This window comes from Plecotus auritus (genome assembly GCF_963455305.1).
Source record: "Plecotus auritus genome assembly, chromosome: 1".
Classification (NCBI taxonomy): Eukaryota; Metazoa; Chordata; class Mammalia; order Chiroptera; family Vespertilionidae; genus Plecotus; species Plecotus auritus.
The window spans coordinates 5,353,232-5,369,249 of NC_137770.1; the positions used below are offsets into that span (position 1 = coordinate 5,353,232).

The window sequence follows — 16,018 nt, forward strand, 5'->3', positions numbered from 1 at the left end:
AATTACAAATTTTAAATTTGTCTTTTCTCTGTAAGTGCTGGTCAAGATATCCAGGGAACAAGTGTGATTGCAAATCTCCCGTTTTTGATGCGACAGAATCCTGCTGAGACACTCCGGAGAGTCTTGCCAAAAGTTAGAGTAAGTTGGTGCGAACTGAGATTTGAATTTACCATTTTTTTTTTCATTGTCAGGAGAAAACTTCAGAGCTTTTGATGGCTGATCTTTTGTACCTTAATAATTGAGTGGAGAAAGTATTATGATACACATTTTGTACTGTGATGAAAATATTTAGGGAAATTAGTTGATGGAAATGGAGAAATCCAGATCTTAGTTGAAACAAAGATTTCTGTAGTCATTTTCTGAGTAGAGACATTTTAATAAAGTTAGCTTTTCAGTAGCTCAGAAAAATTTTAGTTTTACAAAATCATAGCTGTCTTTTTAAATTTATTTGTTTATTATTGACAGTATTACAGATGTCCTCCATTTTTCTCCCCTTGCCCCCCTCCACCCACTCCCTTTGCCCCCTTCTTCCCACATTATTGTTTGTGTCTGTGGGCTATTTGTATATGCATATATGTTACTTGGTTAATCTATATTATTTGGTATTCTGTTGAGTTAAATTTATATTAATAGTATTCAACAACATTGATAATATATAATTTCACTGATATTCTTAATAATGACCCTGTGGTGTGACTTCTAAAGAATCATCAAATAAAGATTGAATTGGGCCATCACAATTTTAGTTTTATATTCATTTTATTGCTTCCTAAATTCTTCAGAATTAGTTTTCCTGCTATAAACAAAAAATATTTGATCTAGAATATTCTTTCCTCTATTTAGTATTTATGGATTATCCTATATAATAAAAGCCTAATATGCTAAGTGTCTGGTCGACGGGTCGGCCGTTCAGCCAAAGCATAATCCTATCTAATAAAAGGGTAATATGCAAATTAACCATCACTCCGTCAAAAAGATGGCAGTGCCCATAGCCACAAGATGGCGGCACCCAGTCCTCTCAGCCCCGCTGGAGTCCCCCAGTCCTGGGGGGGCTGCCGCTGAGAGCAGGCAGCGTGTGTGGCCTGCTGGAACGCTTGCTTCGTCGTCCCAGCGACGAGGCAAGTGTTCCACACCCGGTTGCGGATGGGCCTCTGGGCCGCGGAGAGCCTCTGGGCAGCAGGCGCGGAGCGGCCTGGCCCTGCAGAGAGCTGTTCTAGTATACATACTGGCACATGGATTTGTGCGCAGGGCTGCTAGTATACTAATGATGTGTTAAGGCCACTCAACCGCTCACTGTGACGTGCACTGACCACCGGGGGCAAACAGTTGACCAGCCGACCAGTTGCTATGATGTGCACTGACCACCAGGGGGCAGATGCTCCGATTGGTAGGTTAGCTTGCTGCTGGGTTCCGGCCGATTGGGACTGAGCAAGTCGGGGCCGGACATGCCCTGGAGCCCTCCTGCAATCCCTCCCCAGCCGGCCAACCTCCCTCGTCTCTTCCCAGCCCCAACTGTGCATTGGTGGGGTTCCTTGGCCTGGCCTGCACCCTCTTGCAATCCAGGAACCCTTGGGGGATGTTGGAGAGCTGGTTTTGTCCCGATCCCACAGGCCAGGCCAAGGGACCCCACCGGTGCATGAATTCGTGCACTGGGCCTCTAGTTAATATACAATGTTAAATGTTTAATATGTAAGATTTATTATTTATTTGTGCCTATGTGCCAGGTGCTGTTCTTAAGAACTTGAATGAACAAAACAGACAACAATCTTTGTGTCCTTAGGGAGCTTACCTATTAATGGGGTCAGGAGGTTACATACTAACGGGGATTATGTTTGCTAATAGTTTTGTATACTTTACTTTGCCTTTCTGTTTGGTTGTAACTTTTCCCTAACTTTTAAATTAATTTATATGTGTTTAAAATACTGTAATTATTAGTGTGCCCTTGCATTTTATTTTTAGGCATATATAGCTGGTTCCAATTACTATGATTTAAATTAGATGTAGGGATGTACCATGTTATTTTTACAAGATAGCCACCCTTCTATCCTGGCAGCATGAGGTTTTTTTTTCTTTTTTACTTGTTACAGTGATTAATTGAGATGTTTATTATGTTTATTTTAGCGTTGCATGTGATTCAAAAGTGAATCAAGCCTTTTCATACTTATTTTCCCAGAAGCATGCTATAATTTAAATGGAGTTAAGTCTACACAGTTTAAGTTTAATTTTACATTCTACCTCAGTGATATTAACTGACCTATGCTTGTTAGCTTAACACCTGGAAGTGCCAATTAAACAACATTAGAAGGAACAGGTAGTTAGGTCCTCTTGATTAAGAGTTATTCTAGCCCTGGCTGGGTGGCTCGGTAGGTTGGAGTGTTGTCCCGTACACCAAAAGGTTGAGGGTTTGATTCCTGGTCAGGGCACATACTTAGGTTGCAGGTTTAATGCACGTATGGGAGGAAACTGATTGATGTTTCTCACATTTATGTTTCTCTCTCTGTCTTAAAAATAAAGTTATTCTATATTAAGTGAGTTAGATTTAAAGCTAAAATTATTGAGCATGCTATACACATACTGTGTTAAGCAAGCTAAATCTGATCCACAGAGGGTATTGAATTTCCAAAATTTCTTGAAGTAAAAATAAAAAATGAAGGATAGAGAGTTGTGACCTTGACGTTTCTAAATTATTTTGAAAAAAATCATTTTGCTAATGCGGTTACAATAAAGTTAATTAAATAACTCCCCCTAATATTAATTTTATGGGAATGTGTAAAGAATATTATATACTCATCTATAGAGTATATTTATATAAATAATCAAATGTGTCTGCTGAAACTATATAACTGAGTTATAAAGATGACTTTAATAACCTTTTAAAGTAATAAAAATTAATCCATAGCATAGAAAACTGAATAAATGGGTACTATAAAGAAAATGTATACTAATGAATATATACTAAGAAAACCTTTATTTGATGAAATAATTGCATTCATTTCTTGAGTTAATCAACATGAAGTCCTTTATTTAGGATTCTCATTTATCTTGCCCCGTACTAAAAAGTACAAAAAGATGAATTCAGTCCCAGATTAGATTTTATATCAAGCAGGCCTAAAAAGTATATGGAAAACAATTGAAGAATAAGCATAGGAGAGTATTTAATTGTGTGATTCTGACTATATCTAAAAATGCTGAAGAATTAAGCAACTGGATAAGACTTTATGGGGGCAATAATAATGACTGTTAAAGAGGGTTTGCTATATAATGTAGGCAGCTAAACTTTTAAACAACCTCATGTCAAATTATAAAACCTATGTGCAACTTATTTTAAATCCTTATATTAAGATATTGTTAAGAAGTATTTGTACTTATCGTTAGCACCTTCTTCAATTCTGCCTTGCTTCTGGGAGTCGTTACTTTCAAGTGGTAAAACGACAAAAAAAAAAAAAAAATCACGCAGAGCCACTTTTTTCACTTTTGCCATGGACATAATTTCTTAGTTAATCTTGTAGAAAGCAATCTTGTACTATAAGTGAGTGAGTGATGATGATGGCACTTTGATTCATACATAAATATTCACTGAGTGCCTTCCATGTGCTGGCACTTGCTCTGAGCACTGAGAAAATAGAGGTGATCAAACCAGAGAACTTGCTCTCAAGGAGGTTACAGTTCAGAGTGGGAGACACATAACATAAGGAGGTGAGTGTCCATATCAGGAGGAAGTGATGGGGGAACTTACTGTGCATCGGGAGGTCAAAGAAAGCCTTGTGGAGGAGCTCTTAAAACTGAAGAGCTGGGAGGAAGCAGACATTTGAAGAGTCAGGAATGAGTGGTCCAGGCGGAGAGAGCAGCACATAGCTCCGAAGGTGGAGGAGCTTGGGGGAACTGAAAGAGGGATGTTTGGTTGGAACCCAGTGGTCTGGGTGGGTTGTGACTTAAAAAAGGCGTTAGAGTGATGGTCAGTGACGGAGCATGCAAGAGTTGTTCTTCCTCAGGACGGTGGAAAATCACTGAGGGCTTGAAGTAGGGCGGTGACTTGCCCATTCACATTTTACAGTGAGCGTTTTAATTGTGTGTAAAGTGGATTGGAATGGGAGCGTGAGGGAACTGCAGCCCTGGCCTTCCTTTCTGATGGTGGCTTGGATCAGGAACAAGTCGAGCGTGCTGGCTCTTACCCTGGTTGTTCAACACTACCAGGCATTCTGAAAAGTGCAATCAGGCAACACAAAGAAACGAAGGGCATTCACACTGCAGAGAAAGAAAAAACAGTCCTTTTTTTGTCACATGACATCATTTATGATGGAATCTGCAAAAGAAAAATACTAGCACGTGCTGAATGTAGAAATGTTTCAGGATACAAGATCAATATACGAATCAGGAAAACAAGCAATTGGAAATGGAACTTTCTCTTAACCTGTCCCAATAGTGCTAAAGTATGTGATACTTAGAGATTGATCTGAAAAATGACATGCAAGAGCTGTATACTGGAAACTATAGAACATTGCTGAGAGAAATAATAGGAGACGAAGTAAATGGAAAGAGACACCATGTTCATGGATCAGAAGACTCAATATTGTTAAGATACCAGATCTTCCCATATCAATCTATATATTTAATGCAAAATAATAAAAACTCCAGTAGGTTAGTTTCTTTTTTTTTTCTTTGGTAGGAAATTACAAGCTAATTCTAAAATTCATACGAAAATACAAAGGACCAAGAACAGCCAAAATAATTTTGAAAAGGAGAAACAAAGTTGGAGGACTTTTACTACCTGATTTTGAGACATTATATACAGCTACAGCAATTAAGACTATGTGATATTGGTATAAAGACAGATCAATGGGACATATATAGAGGAAAAAGCCCTCTACATGTGCATTGCCATTTGATTGTAACACAGACGAAAAGGCCTATCAGTGTAGCGAGGACAGTCTTTTCAACAATGGTGCTGGGTCAATTGGGAAAAAGTCTATACCTTGTACCATATACAAAAATGAACTCAAAATAGATTATAAACCTAAGAATTGAAAACCAAAATGATAAAAACTTGTAGAAAAACAAGAGAAAAATCTACGTGACCTTGGATTAGGCAAAGTTTTTTTTACGTTTGACGTGAAAAGCACAATCCATAGAAGAAAATTTTGGTAAACTGGGGCTCATGGAACGTAAAGCTTCTACTCTTCAGAAGACACTGTTGAGAGAATGAAAAGACAAGTGGCAGAATGGGAGGAAATATTTATAAATCATATATCTGATAAGAACATGTGTTTCAAATATATAAAGAGTTCTCAAACTCAGTAATAAGAAAACAACCCCATTTTTAAAAACAAGCAAACATTTGAACAGATACTTCACCAAAGACGATTTGTGGATGGCCAACAAGCATAAGAAAAGATGTTCGGCATGCTTAGTCATTAGATAAATGCAAATAAATCTCTACACAATCTAGAATATCTGCTAAAAATAAGTCTTTGCAGATGTTGGTTAATTTTGCTTCTACCTAACACTTCTCTGCTCTCTTGCTAGGTCTCCAATTTCTTACATATTAGACCTTTCCATGGTATCTCTATGTCTTTTACCTTCTTTTTTTGTCATTTTCTCTTTGTGATTCATTCTGGTTATTGATTTTGATTATTATATTTTTCTGCTCTAGAATTTTTGTTTAGCTCTTTAAAAAATCTGCCATATCCTTTCTTTCATGTCTTAGAATTTTCTGTTGAATTTTTCTATCATTTCGAACCAGGTGTTCATCAGATACACCAATACCTGGAGCCCCTGTGGGTGCATTTCTATTTTCTGTTGCTTCTGCTAGTTCTGATTCATATTATCTCTTCATGTGCCTGGATATTATTGATTGTGTGCTTGATCTTGAGTTCAATAAATTATTTGTGGAAATAGTTTGAGGCCCAGGGTGATATCTTCTAGAAAGGAATATTTTGTCTTCTGGCAGCCTCTTAACTGCACTAGCAATAAAGCATAAGAAACTGGCCAATAAGCATAAGAAAAGATGTTTTGAGACATTATATACAGCTACACGTAAGCCATTTTAGGTGTTGGATGATGTGAAGCTGGGCCGTTCTCCCTGCAAAGGTCCGTTTGCTGATGGATGGCCCTTATCCCATCCCAGGGTCTTACCAGCGCTTCTTAGGGGCTGTTAAAAAAGGCAGTTAAGCTTTTGGCCACTAAGGAGCCTTTTCTAGAATCAGCAGATGGTCCCAGAGGAAAAAGACAGGCCCCACATTACATGCTAACCTTTCTGGAATTCTGTTATTTGTTAGACAGGCAATCGTGCTAGTAATGGGTGATCTTGCTAGTAATGGGCCATCTTGCTAGTGATGGGTAATCTAAGTTGGGTAATTTTTTAGTTTTTGGATGAGTAACCTTATTCATTTCCAGATGCTTTATGCAGCTGATTTGTATATTTTTTCAAGCTTTTAAAATTATCCTCATCAGGATTGCTGATCAGAATTACCTGCTCTGCCATTACTGAAAGAGGAAGTTCCCTTTCCTTTTGGTTTTTTCTTCTTGATTTAATATCAAAACAATATTAACCCAAAATGTTTCTGTACGTACACCTGCACCCCCCTCCATACCCTGTCATCATCCTTAGCCTGCAGATTGCTTTCTAATGACGTGTTAGGAATAGTCCAAAACTTAAACTTAAGTACTCTGCCAAGCACTTCTAATGCATCTCTTTATTTGAATTTTGAGATCTTCAGCACTCTTATTTCGCTGAGGTGAAAGTGTGTTTACAGTAGCCGATCTCCACTTTCGGCCCATCTTTTCTCTGTAGGCAATCTCGTTCTAGCCAATAAAAATTCTCTTATTTATATCAGACCTTTTCAGCGGTCAAATCTGTAAATACAATTCCCTGTTTTTAATCTCGATTTGGATGCCTCCACGGCATCTCACAGCTGACAAGTCCAAATGGAGCTCCCCTTGACTCTGGGCTTCCTCAGTGTCCCTTGGCCTAACCTGCTCCTCCGCTCCCCCCATGGGGAGCACTGTTACTCCTCTGGTTTCCAAGCCAGGATTTGGGGAGTCATCCTAGATACCGTCTCTTCCTTCACTACTCACATATACAATCTTGTTTATTTTATACTTTAAATGTTTCCTGAACCCGTCCACCTCTCCCCAACACCGCCTCCGCCCTAGTCCCAGCTACTCTGAGGTTTGCTCATGTAAATGCAATAGCTTCTCAAGTGATCCTTGCCCACGCCTCCCTCCCACCCACCCTCCCTCACTGCTTTCTGACTCATTTTTATTTTTATAATAGGCATGATATTCCAAAGCATTTAAGATACAGTTTGAATATTCGTTTGCTTGCCGCCCCTACGGCCCTACCGTTTGGGCTCCGTCTGTTTTACTAGCCTCCGCCCCTCCTCGGACTGTGCTGCTGGCACCCTGACCTCCTTTCGGTTCCTGAAGGTGCTGCCCTGCTCCTGACTTCTCAGTGCTGTGCGTTCTTTCTTACTCTTCCTGCTTTTCTGCCTCTCGATTCCAACTTTTGTCTCATTGTTTCTCTCTCTTTTCTCTGTTTATTACTTCTCTATGAGCCTCAGAAGAGATCAGGCCACTCATTAGGTATTCTAACACCATCTTGTACTTCTCATCCTTAGCTCTTGTCACTGTTGTAATTACAGTATCAACAGATACATTGCTAGTCCTGCTTGTAGCTAAGTCTCCAGCATCTAGCACGGTGCCTTGAATGTAACTAAATAAGTATTTGTTGAATATTTAAATATGTATACAGGAATCCCTCAAAAGTAGGGAAGCAATTTCCCAGAGCACTTAGTATAGTGCTGGTACTTAACATAGCTATAACTGAAGTTAAAATTATATTATCAGAATTAGATTTTCATTAGAGAAAGATTAGGATAGGAGGGGAAATTACCATTGAATTGTTACAGAAGACCAGAGAAAAACCAAGTAACGCTTAGAGAAATGGAGTTACACTTTATTATTATTATTACACCGTGGGCTCATAGAAAAATGTCTTTCAAATTCTGAGCGAAAACATGGAGGAAGCTTTCCCTATTTATATCTTTCTTAGTCCTTTATTTCCCAAATTTGGAATGAGACTTCCGGACCTTCTGAGAAAGAAGCCCTGTGTGCTGGAAAGGGGCCATGAGACCCTATCTCAAGGCCTGGCCTGGTGCCAGCACTGACAACTCTGTCTGGGGCATAGTTTATGGCCTCTCTGGAATGGGAGTAGTCTTATTTTCCCTATTATTTAAGCAAGCAAGTGTTTACAGAAGCCAAAATAGCTGGGTTAAAATTTCAAGCAGCAGTTTTTATATAAGACGGAGGTTACTATGCTTCAGAATGACTGCAAAGAAAGTCCTATTTTCACTTGCTTATAGAAATTTGCCATACTTTATAATGCTCCCCACCCCAGAAAACAGTTTATAATTTTTTCTAAAATATTTTAACTAATTAAATATAGCTACAATGGATCATTTGAAATGGTTACTTAGGGCTATTTTATCCAATAAATAGACATTTCTTTGATATGCACATCTTTTATTTGCAGCATTTTAAATTACTGTCTGTTTACCTTTTAAGCTGAAATTATGAAATTACATGATTCTACTTTATTATATGTAAAAATAACAGAGTAGTCTAGCTAGTTCAGTTTCAAAGTCATTGTCTTGAAATGTGTTTGTTTGGTGTTGTCATATTTTGCACGGCGGATACTTCATTACACATTTACATAGTCATGTGATAGTTTTACTGGCGTTGGTATTTCCTTAATGGAAAGAGATCTTCGGAATATTTCTGTTTGTACCTCCTCATGAACCTTGCGAGTCACTGAAGTACAGATTTATAGAAGAGTAAAACGTATCCCCTTTATTCCGTTGACTGTCCACCTTATTTTCTCTCTGAGTTTGACTTTCATTGCTGTTGACTAGTTCCCCCCCCCACTTTTTTTTTTTAAAATATATTTTATTGATATTTCACAGAGAGGAAGGGAGAGGGATAGAGAGCTAGAAACATCAATGAGAGAGAAACATCGATCAGCTGCCTCCTGCACACCTCCCACTGAGGATGTGCCCGCAACCAAGGTACATGCCCTTGACCGGAATCGAACCCGGGACCCTTCCGTCCGCAGGCCGACGCTCTATCCACTGAGCCAAACCGGTTTTGGCCCCCCCCCCCCACTTTTTTCAGAGGGAACGTGGCAGTTAGTGACAAGGAAAAGAATGAGGTGTCGTAGTTAATTGTTCAAAGTGTCTTAGAGTTGGCATGTTCCAATTATTCATATTTAACTCAGTTTTAAGGTCTTCCATAAATATTACCATTTTATAGTGAAAGTGCTGTTCACTGTTATTGCTACTAAAAACTCCCACATTTATGATCCTCAAATATTTTCTACGTCCTTGATCTTCAATATTTTAATACTTAAACCCCTGTTATTTAATTTCAAAATAATCAGTGGTGTTATTTCTAAAAATAGACCAGGATACTTTATAATGTTAGGGCTCCTTTACCTTTAACCAGCACCATGTTTACCAGTTAATCTAGCTTCCAAATGCGTGCATCTAAAATATTTGCTCTCTTTGAAATAAGCCAATGATTTATTTATTGCTTCTGTATGTTGTGTATTATAGAGAGAATTCTCTTCTTGATGCATAGAATGTGGGTTTATTGGAGACAGAGCAGTTTTCCTCTCTGCCACACCACCGTAGTATCATTTTGTTACTCAAGGACTGCATTACATTATCTTGCAAAATGCTTTCTTCCACCATTCATACTGCTAAAGAATCAATTTAACACAGAGTGGCTAGTATATTTCCCTTCCTAGAACCAGAATAGCTTTTGAAATTTGGAAATGGATCATGAACTCATTTGTAAACGCTCTCATTTCATTTCTGAGGATTCAGGTTGGAATGCCAGCTATACCGTAGTCGTAGAGGAAGGGTAACTGGCACTAAGGCATGCACTTAAGCAATAGAGGAATTTACTTTTCAGTGTCTTCCAAGGCCCATGAGGATGCACACTTATTTACCCAGAGAGTATGGATCTCACTGTGTTGGTCCAGAGGTGGGACTGGAGGAGAATACTGGCCGGTAAGTATCAAACTCTTACTGTACTATGTTTCAGAGAGACATGTTTAGAAGTCACTTGGCTTTTAGCAGTGATAAAGTCTCTTAGTCTGTGCTGGTTTCTTAACAGTGGACAGTCCCAGATGTTGAAGTCAGCACAAGAGAAAAACCCAAATCCTGATAAGACTTGAGGATTTTTCGAAAATTAAATGCAAAATAGTTGGGGCAAATGTTGCTGCGGGAGTGAAGACTAAGTAACGCAGTAAGAAGATAAGAAGTTGGAGAGCTTCTCGTGTCCTCTTGTACATAACGTTTGCATACGTAAACACCCAGGACTTTAATGACTTTTCAAGAGGGTGCCAAATCACCTCTCTTGGAACTTAAAGCAGCAGCCACATGTGAACCGGAACCATGTACACTGTGGCCCTCACCGTTTCTCTTCATCTTTCTTCGCAAAGTACTCTATGTTTCTAAATAAAAGCTGTGCTTCTGAAACCTGTGAGTGATGCCTCTCGGCCACACAGAATCTCTTGAAAACGTTTTCCAAATCCAGGTTGTTAGTGTGGAGTTATGTTTGTTCTGGAGACAGTAAAACAAGGAGATGCGGGAGGCCGATTTCAGAGACCAGTTGCTGCTTCTGCCTTACAGTTTCTTTTCTTTTTCTTTCAGCCAATAACTGTTAAGATCCATAATTGACTGTTGGTTGAAAAGACTTGTAAAATAATGTTTGTGCATGCGATACAAAAGTTTAAAACAAAACAAAACAAAAATCAGCCACCCGAGCCCTAGCCGGTTTGGCTCAGTGGATAGAGCGTTGGCCTGTGGACCAAAGGGTCCCGGGTTCGATTCCGGTCAAGGGCATGGACCTCGGTTGCGGGCACATTCCCAGCCTGAGCTCTGGTCAGGGCTCGTGCAGGAGGGAACCAATCAATGTGTTTCTCTCTCATTGATGTTTTCTCTGTCTTTCACTCTCTCCCACTCTCCCTAAAAATCAATGGAAAAAAATATCCTCTGGAGAGGATTAACTAACTAACTAACTAACTAACTAACTAACTAACTAACTAAATAACCGACCACCCTAATGTTTGATAGGTCTCTGGGAATTACCATACCTCATAAACATAGGCCACAGTGACACTGCCAGATCTCCCACGCCACCTCAGGAAGGCTTAGGATCGACTTAAGCCATGCCTTATCAGCGGTGAGTGGAAGTGCAGAACCTGAGAGGAAGAATTCAGCGCTTAGATTTGGCATCGTGCACACAAGGCTTAGAGTTGCCAGTTCCTAGCTCGCTGGCCTTCAGCAAGATGCTTGAGGATTCTGAGTTTGTTTCTCCTGCTGGAGAATGACATGCTGTAGAAGGTCTTCTAGCGCAGTGAGTGGCAGTGGTCCCACCAGGCTGAACCAAGGAGTCTGGGTACACGGTCTATCATGGCCACAGAGATGCTGGGGTAGATGATGGCAGGGCCACTTCCTGTTGACATGATAGTAAGAAGACTGAGAATGCATTTCTGTGTGATCCATTTTTGTTTTGCCTTGTGTCTAATTCTACCAATCCCTAATCTTTAGGACTCACCTCAAAATCTCTTGAAACTACTCGTTAGGAGATGCGGATAATGTGTGTGAAGGGGAGAGCGTCAACAGCAGAAAGTTTAGGTGAAAGGGTAAGAGATAGTCAGTCATCCAGCCATTATAGCAAATGCCTGCTGTGTGCTAGGACCAGGGCCTATGGGAGTGAACAAAACAGAGAGAAATCCTGGCAGTCATGAGCTTTTGTTCCAGATGTGGGAGATAGGCCATACACAAATGACTATGTTGGATGATGGAGATAATAACGCCTGTAGAGGGGGAGGTGAGAAGTGGGGCAAGGCATTGGCTTTCCGGTTAAAATAGGGCTCATTGAAAAGGTGATATTTAAACAGAGGCTTGAAAGAGATCAGGAGCCAACCATGAGTAAATCTGGACAAAAGGGGGGATTGGGAACAGACCTTATAAGTCATTGAGGGGACTGCCTTTTCCTTTGAGCGGGATATGAAGCCATTGGAGAGTTTTGAACAGGGAAGCAACGTGATCTGACTTACAAGACCTCTCCAGGGGCAGCGATGGAATCAGGGACTAGTTAACAGATCATTGGAGTAATTCAGGCTGGAAATGATGGTAGCCTGGATCAGGTGGTAATGGTGGAGGTGATAAATGGTCAGATTCTGGATCAGGATGGATTGGTCATGTGATTGGGGGCGTGAGGGACTAAGATGTGTTAAGGATGACCTCAGCATTTTTGGGCTGACAACTGGAAGGGCTAAGTTGTCAGTTATTGTTTACCGAGATGGAAGTTGGAGAAGAAGGTTCTGGAAGAGATCAGTTCAGGCGTGGCCAAGACGAGATTCCTACTAGATAGCCTAGTTGTAGAGAGGGGTAGTTGGATGTACAGTGGCCTTATTTAATGCTCAATTTACACAAGTTTCTAAGTCATATAAGTTCTGTTTAAACCTCTCAGAAGACAGTATTATAATTCACACCTATAATAATAAAAGCATAATATGCTAATTAGACTGGACGTCCTTCTGGACGAAGCTGGGGCTGCAAGGGAAGCCGGGTCCTGGGTGCCTGCTAGCAGCCGGAGGGAAGCCCGGGTCCCAGGTGCCGGCAGCCGGGGGAAGGAAGGCCTACTCCTGCACGAATTTCGTGCATTGGGCCTCTAGTTTTATATATGAGGAAATGGTGCAGAAACGTGAAGTGTATTGGGCTCACACACACACAGATCTGGAACCTTGTTTTGTGGCTGCCAGTTCTACATTGTTCTACTAACTTTACTATGCTAGCTATAAAATATTATTCAATTTTATAATTGCCAGAATCGGTTAAACAGAGTATATCACATACACACACTCTCTCTTATCTAGCGAAGTATAGATAATATCTTTGAAAAGGTTTATGTGAAAGCTTTTCGTACTTTTCCACGTGTTGAAAACTAATATTCTCACGTAGGCTTTAACTTTGCATATATATTTAGGATTTAAAAAAAATGGTGAATGGAGATCGCAATGAATATAATTTTTAAAAACCATTCTTATATATAAAAATTTCTTCTTTTAGTAGCAGTTTACTTTATGATAATTTATGTTCCTGTCAGTTCTTTAAAGGGGAAAATGCATTTTCAAATCTTAAATGCATTTCTTTTTTTTAAAGTAAAATGTATGTTTATTTTTTGAACCAGAAATACAAGTAATGAAAACACACGTGATTGTCTGAGCTTTGATATTGTTGTTCTAGATATGACGGCAAACTGTGCAATACAAATAGCAAAATAGAAGTTGAAATCTATCAAAAATGTCTATTCTACTATTGAAAGGTTTATGTGCTTTTACAATTTTCATTCATAAAGCAGTGGAATGTTATTTTATTAGTTCCTAAGGCATTTAAACTTTATGTGGTCTAATGACTTAAGTGATCAGGAGCAGATTAATATAGTTTTCTTAAATAAAGCAAGCATACATATATTTTTTAAAATATATTTTTATTGATTTCAGAGAGAAAGGGAGAGGGAGAGAAAGGTAGAAACACCAACAATGAGAGAGAATCATTGATCGGCTGCAACCTGCATACCCCACACTGGGGATTGAGCCCGCAGCCCGGCCACGTCCTCGAACGGGAATCCAGTTGTGACCTCCTGGTTCATAGATTGGGATCAACCACTGAGCCATGCTGGCCGGCCGTACATACTCTTGGAAGTCATATACAGTTATTTGTGGAATGTGACTATGTTTGTTTCTATGACCTTGGATTTTTAAAACTTACAATTTATGATCTCTCACCTATATAACAGCAAACTCTTTCTGATTCTACAGGAAGTCCTGCATGTTGCAAGTGTGGAAATGCAGTTAACGGCTGCAGTATCATTTCTGAACATTCTACAGGAAGAATCAGTGTCAATTCACACGTATGCCCACTCCTTCCTCCAAATCATTCTACTGCATGTGGAGCACAGGGATGCAGGTCAGGAGCCCGGCACGCTTCTTCCTGTAGTTATTTGTTGCTCTAAATGTCACTTAGCATTGATTTGGTTTTCCCTTAGCGTTATTTTCCTGTGTTATTTTAAACTCATGTGGTCATGATGTTCTTGGAATCTTGTTAAGTCTGGTGAGGACAACTGAATGGGGTCATGCTGTCCAAGAGTTGATCATTAGTCTGATTAAAAGTAGCCCTGACTGTTTCCTTTCAAAACCCACGAAATTCAGTATCCTTGAAAGCTGAAGACCCATTAAGTTCATCTTATGATTTACACCTTCTTCTTAGAGTTTTAAAGTTTTACAGCATTTGTGTTTATAATTGTACAGCAAAAATGCACAATTTGGGGTAAAGATAGCTCCCCAATATTATTATTTTTAAAATCTATTTTTATTGATTTCAGAGAGGAAGGGAGAGGGAGAGAGAGAGAGAGAAATATCAATGAGGAGAAAGAATCATTCATTGGCTGCCTCCTGCATGCCCCCCACTGGGGATTGAGCCCACAACCCAGGCATGTGCCCTTAACTGGAATTGAAACTGGGACCCTTCAGTCCACAGGCTAGTCAAACCAGCTAGGGCTCCCCAATATTATTCTTAAAGATATAAATTTTTTTTAGATACTGGCTAAAATAAAAATAGAGAAACTTCTTACCATGGTAGTAATTATTATTTCATTTTATCATTAAGTAATATTGTAGTGAATAATGGCTGAGTTGAAACTAGACTTGTGAGATTAAATTTCCATGTTTTATCTGTGTCAATCAGGTGTCAGCAATGCATGGCTGGAAACTCTTCTGTCTGTGATAGAAGTGTTGCCCAAAGAAACCATAAGGCATGAGGTAATTCTTTTTTTTTTTTGGCGTGTGTTGGGGAGTAAATACTAAGTCACTCTACAATTTTCCTTTTTATAAAAATGGTATTTAAAATAAAGAATAAAGTTATTTCCCACTCTGAAAGCAAAACACGGTAATTATAGAAAAATTGAGTAATACAGAAATTAGTAAGGAGAAAAATCATGATTCTGTACTTAGCCACTTTTAACATTCTGATATATTTTCATTGCAGATTTCCCCCCTATGTACTAGTATGGTTGTTGGCCATATTAGTGATCATTTAGCATTAATTTGGTTTTCACTTAGTATTATTTTCCTATGTTATTTCAAACTCATTTGACAGTACCTACGAAGTATTTTACTTACTTGTTAGACACTTAAGCCCGGTTTCAATATTTGATTATCAAAATAAGGCAGTAATGAACATCTCTATAGAGCTTTCCTGTTTTTCAGATGATTTAACTATAGCTTCCAAAAAAGTGAAATTACTGGGTCAGAGAATATTAATATTCTTCAGGGTCTTAACTAGCAGCATGTGAAAATGCCTGTTTCCCTGGACTTTTATCAGCAATAGTGTTCCAATTTAATGTGATGGGCCAAACATGGCATGACATTTTAGTCAGAATTTTAAAAATTAGTCTATTGTATATATTTTTCATATATTATGTCACTTTTAATTATTCTTTTGGAATTGTCTAAGAGTATCATTGATTACGATTTGTATGTGCTATTTATCAAAGTTGCCAGTCCTTTGTTATGTTTATTGCCAATATTGTTACCAATTTGTTATTTGCTTTTTAATATTCGATATTGTTCAATACATCCTTCTCTAAAAGCTTTAGTAAATTAAGATGAGAGAGTAAGATCATTAGAAAGGAATTTTTTTCTGTAATGAAAAGGTTTTTCATTCTGAGAACATTATCCCTATATGTATTTCCTTTCAAATATGTCATTGTTGAAAAAACCCGGTAACCTATCAGTAAAATGTCCTCTCGGGATTTCATGAAGTGTCTTCATCCTTTGCCCTCATACTGTTTATGGTCCTTTCTCGAGGACAAAACACTTGTTTGAAAATGGGAAGATTTACCATTTATAAGGATGCTTGTATACTTGATGCCAAAAATCTAGATGATT

General features: G+C 38.9%; 2 protein-coding genes across 8 annotated transcripts in view; one reads left to right on the top strand and one right to left on the bottom strand.

Annotated features, from left to right (window-relative positions):
- The window catches only part of PPP4R4 (protein phosphatase 4 regulatory subunit 4), an 87,978-nt gene that overhangs the window by 28,981 nt on the left and 42,979 nt on the right, over nt 1-16,018 (top strand). For 4 of the 6 annotated variants that reach the window (XM_080669221.1, XM_080669224.1, XM_080669223.1 and 1 more), the window contains exons 3-5: nt 36-138; nt 13,892-14,039; nt 14,817-14,890. In XM_080669221.1, the coding sequence (XP_080525347.1) occupies nt 36-138; nt 13,892-14,039; nt 14,817-14,890 (325 nt within the window). Of the gene's footprint in view, nt 1-35; nt 139-9,969; nt 10,068-10,173; nt 10,310-10,448; nt 10,542-13,891; nt 14,040-14,816; nt 14,891-16,018 lie in introns of those variants that run through there. The other 2 variants (XM_080669226.1, XM_080669225.1) reach the window with 2 other exon arrangements.
- The window catches only part of SERPINA10 (serpin family A member 10), a 66,790-nt gene continuing 55,321 nt past the window's right edge, over nt 4,550-16,018 (bottom strand). For both annotated transcript variants that reach the window (XM_080669293.1, XM_080669277.1), the window contains exon 6: nt 4,550-5,188. The gene's annotated coding sequence lies outside the window, so the exon portion shown is untranslated. The remainder of the gene's footprint in view (nt 5,189-16,018) is intronic.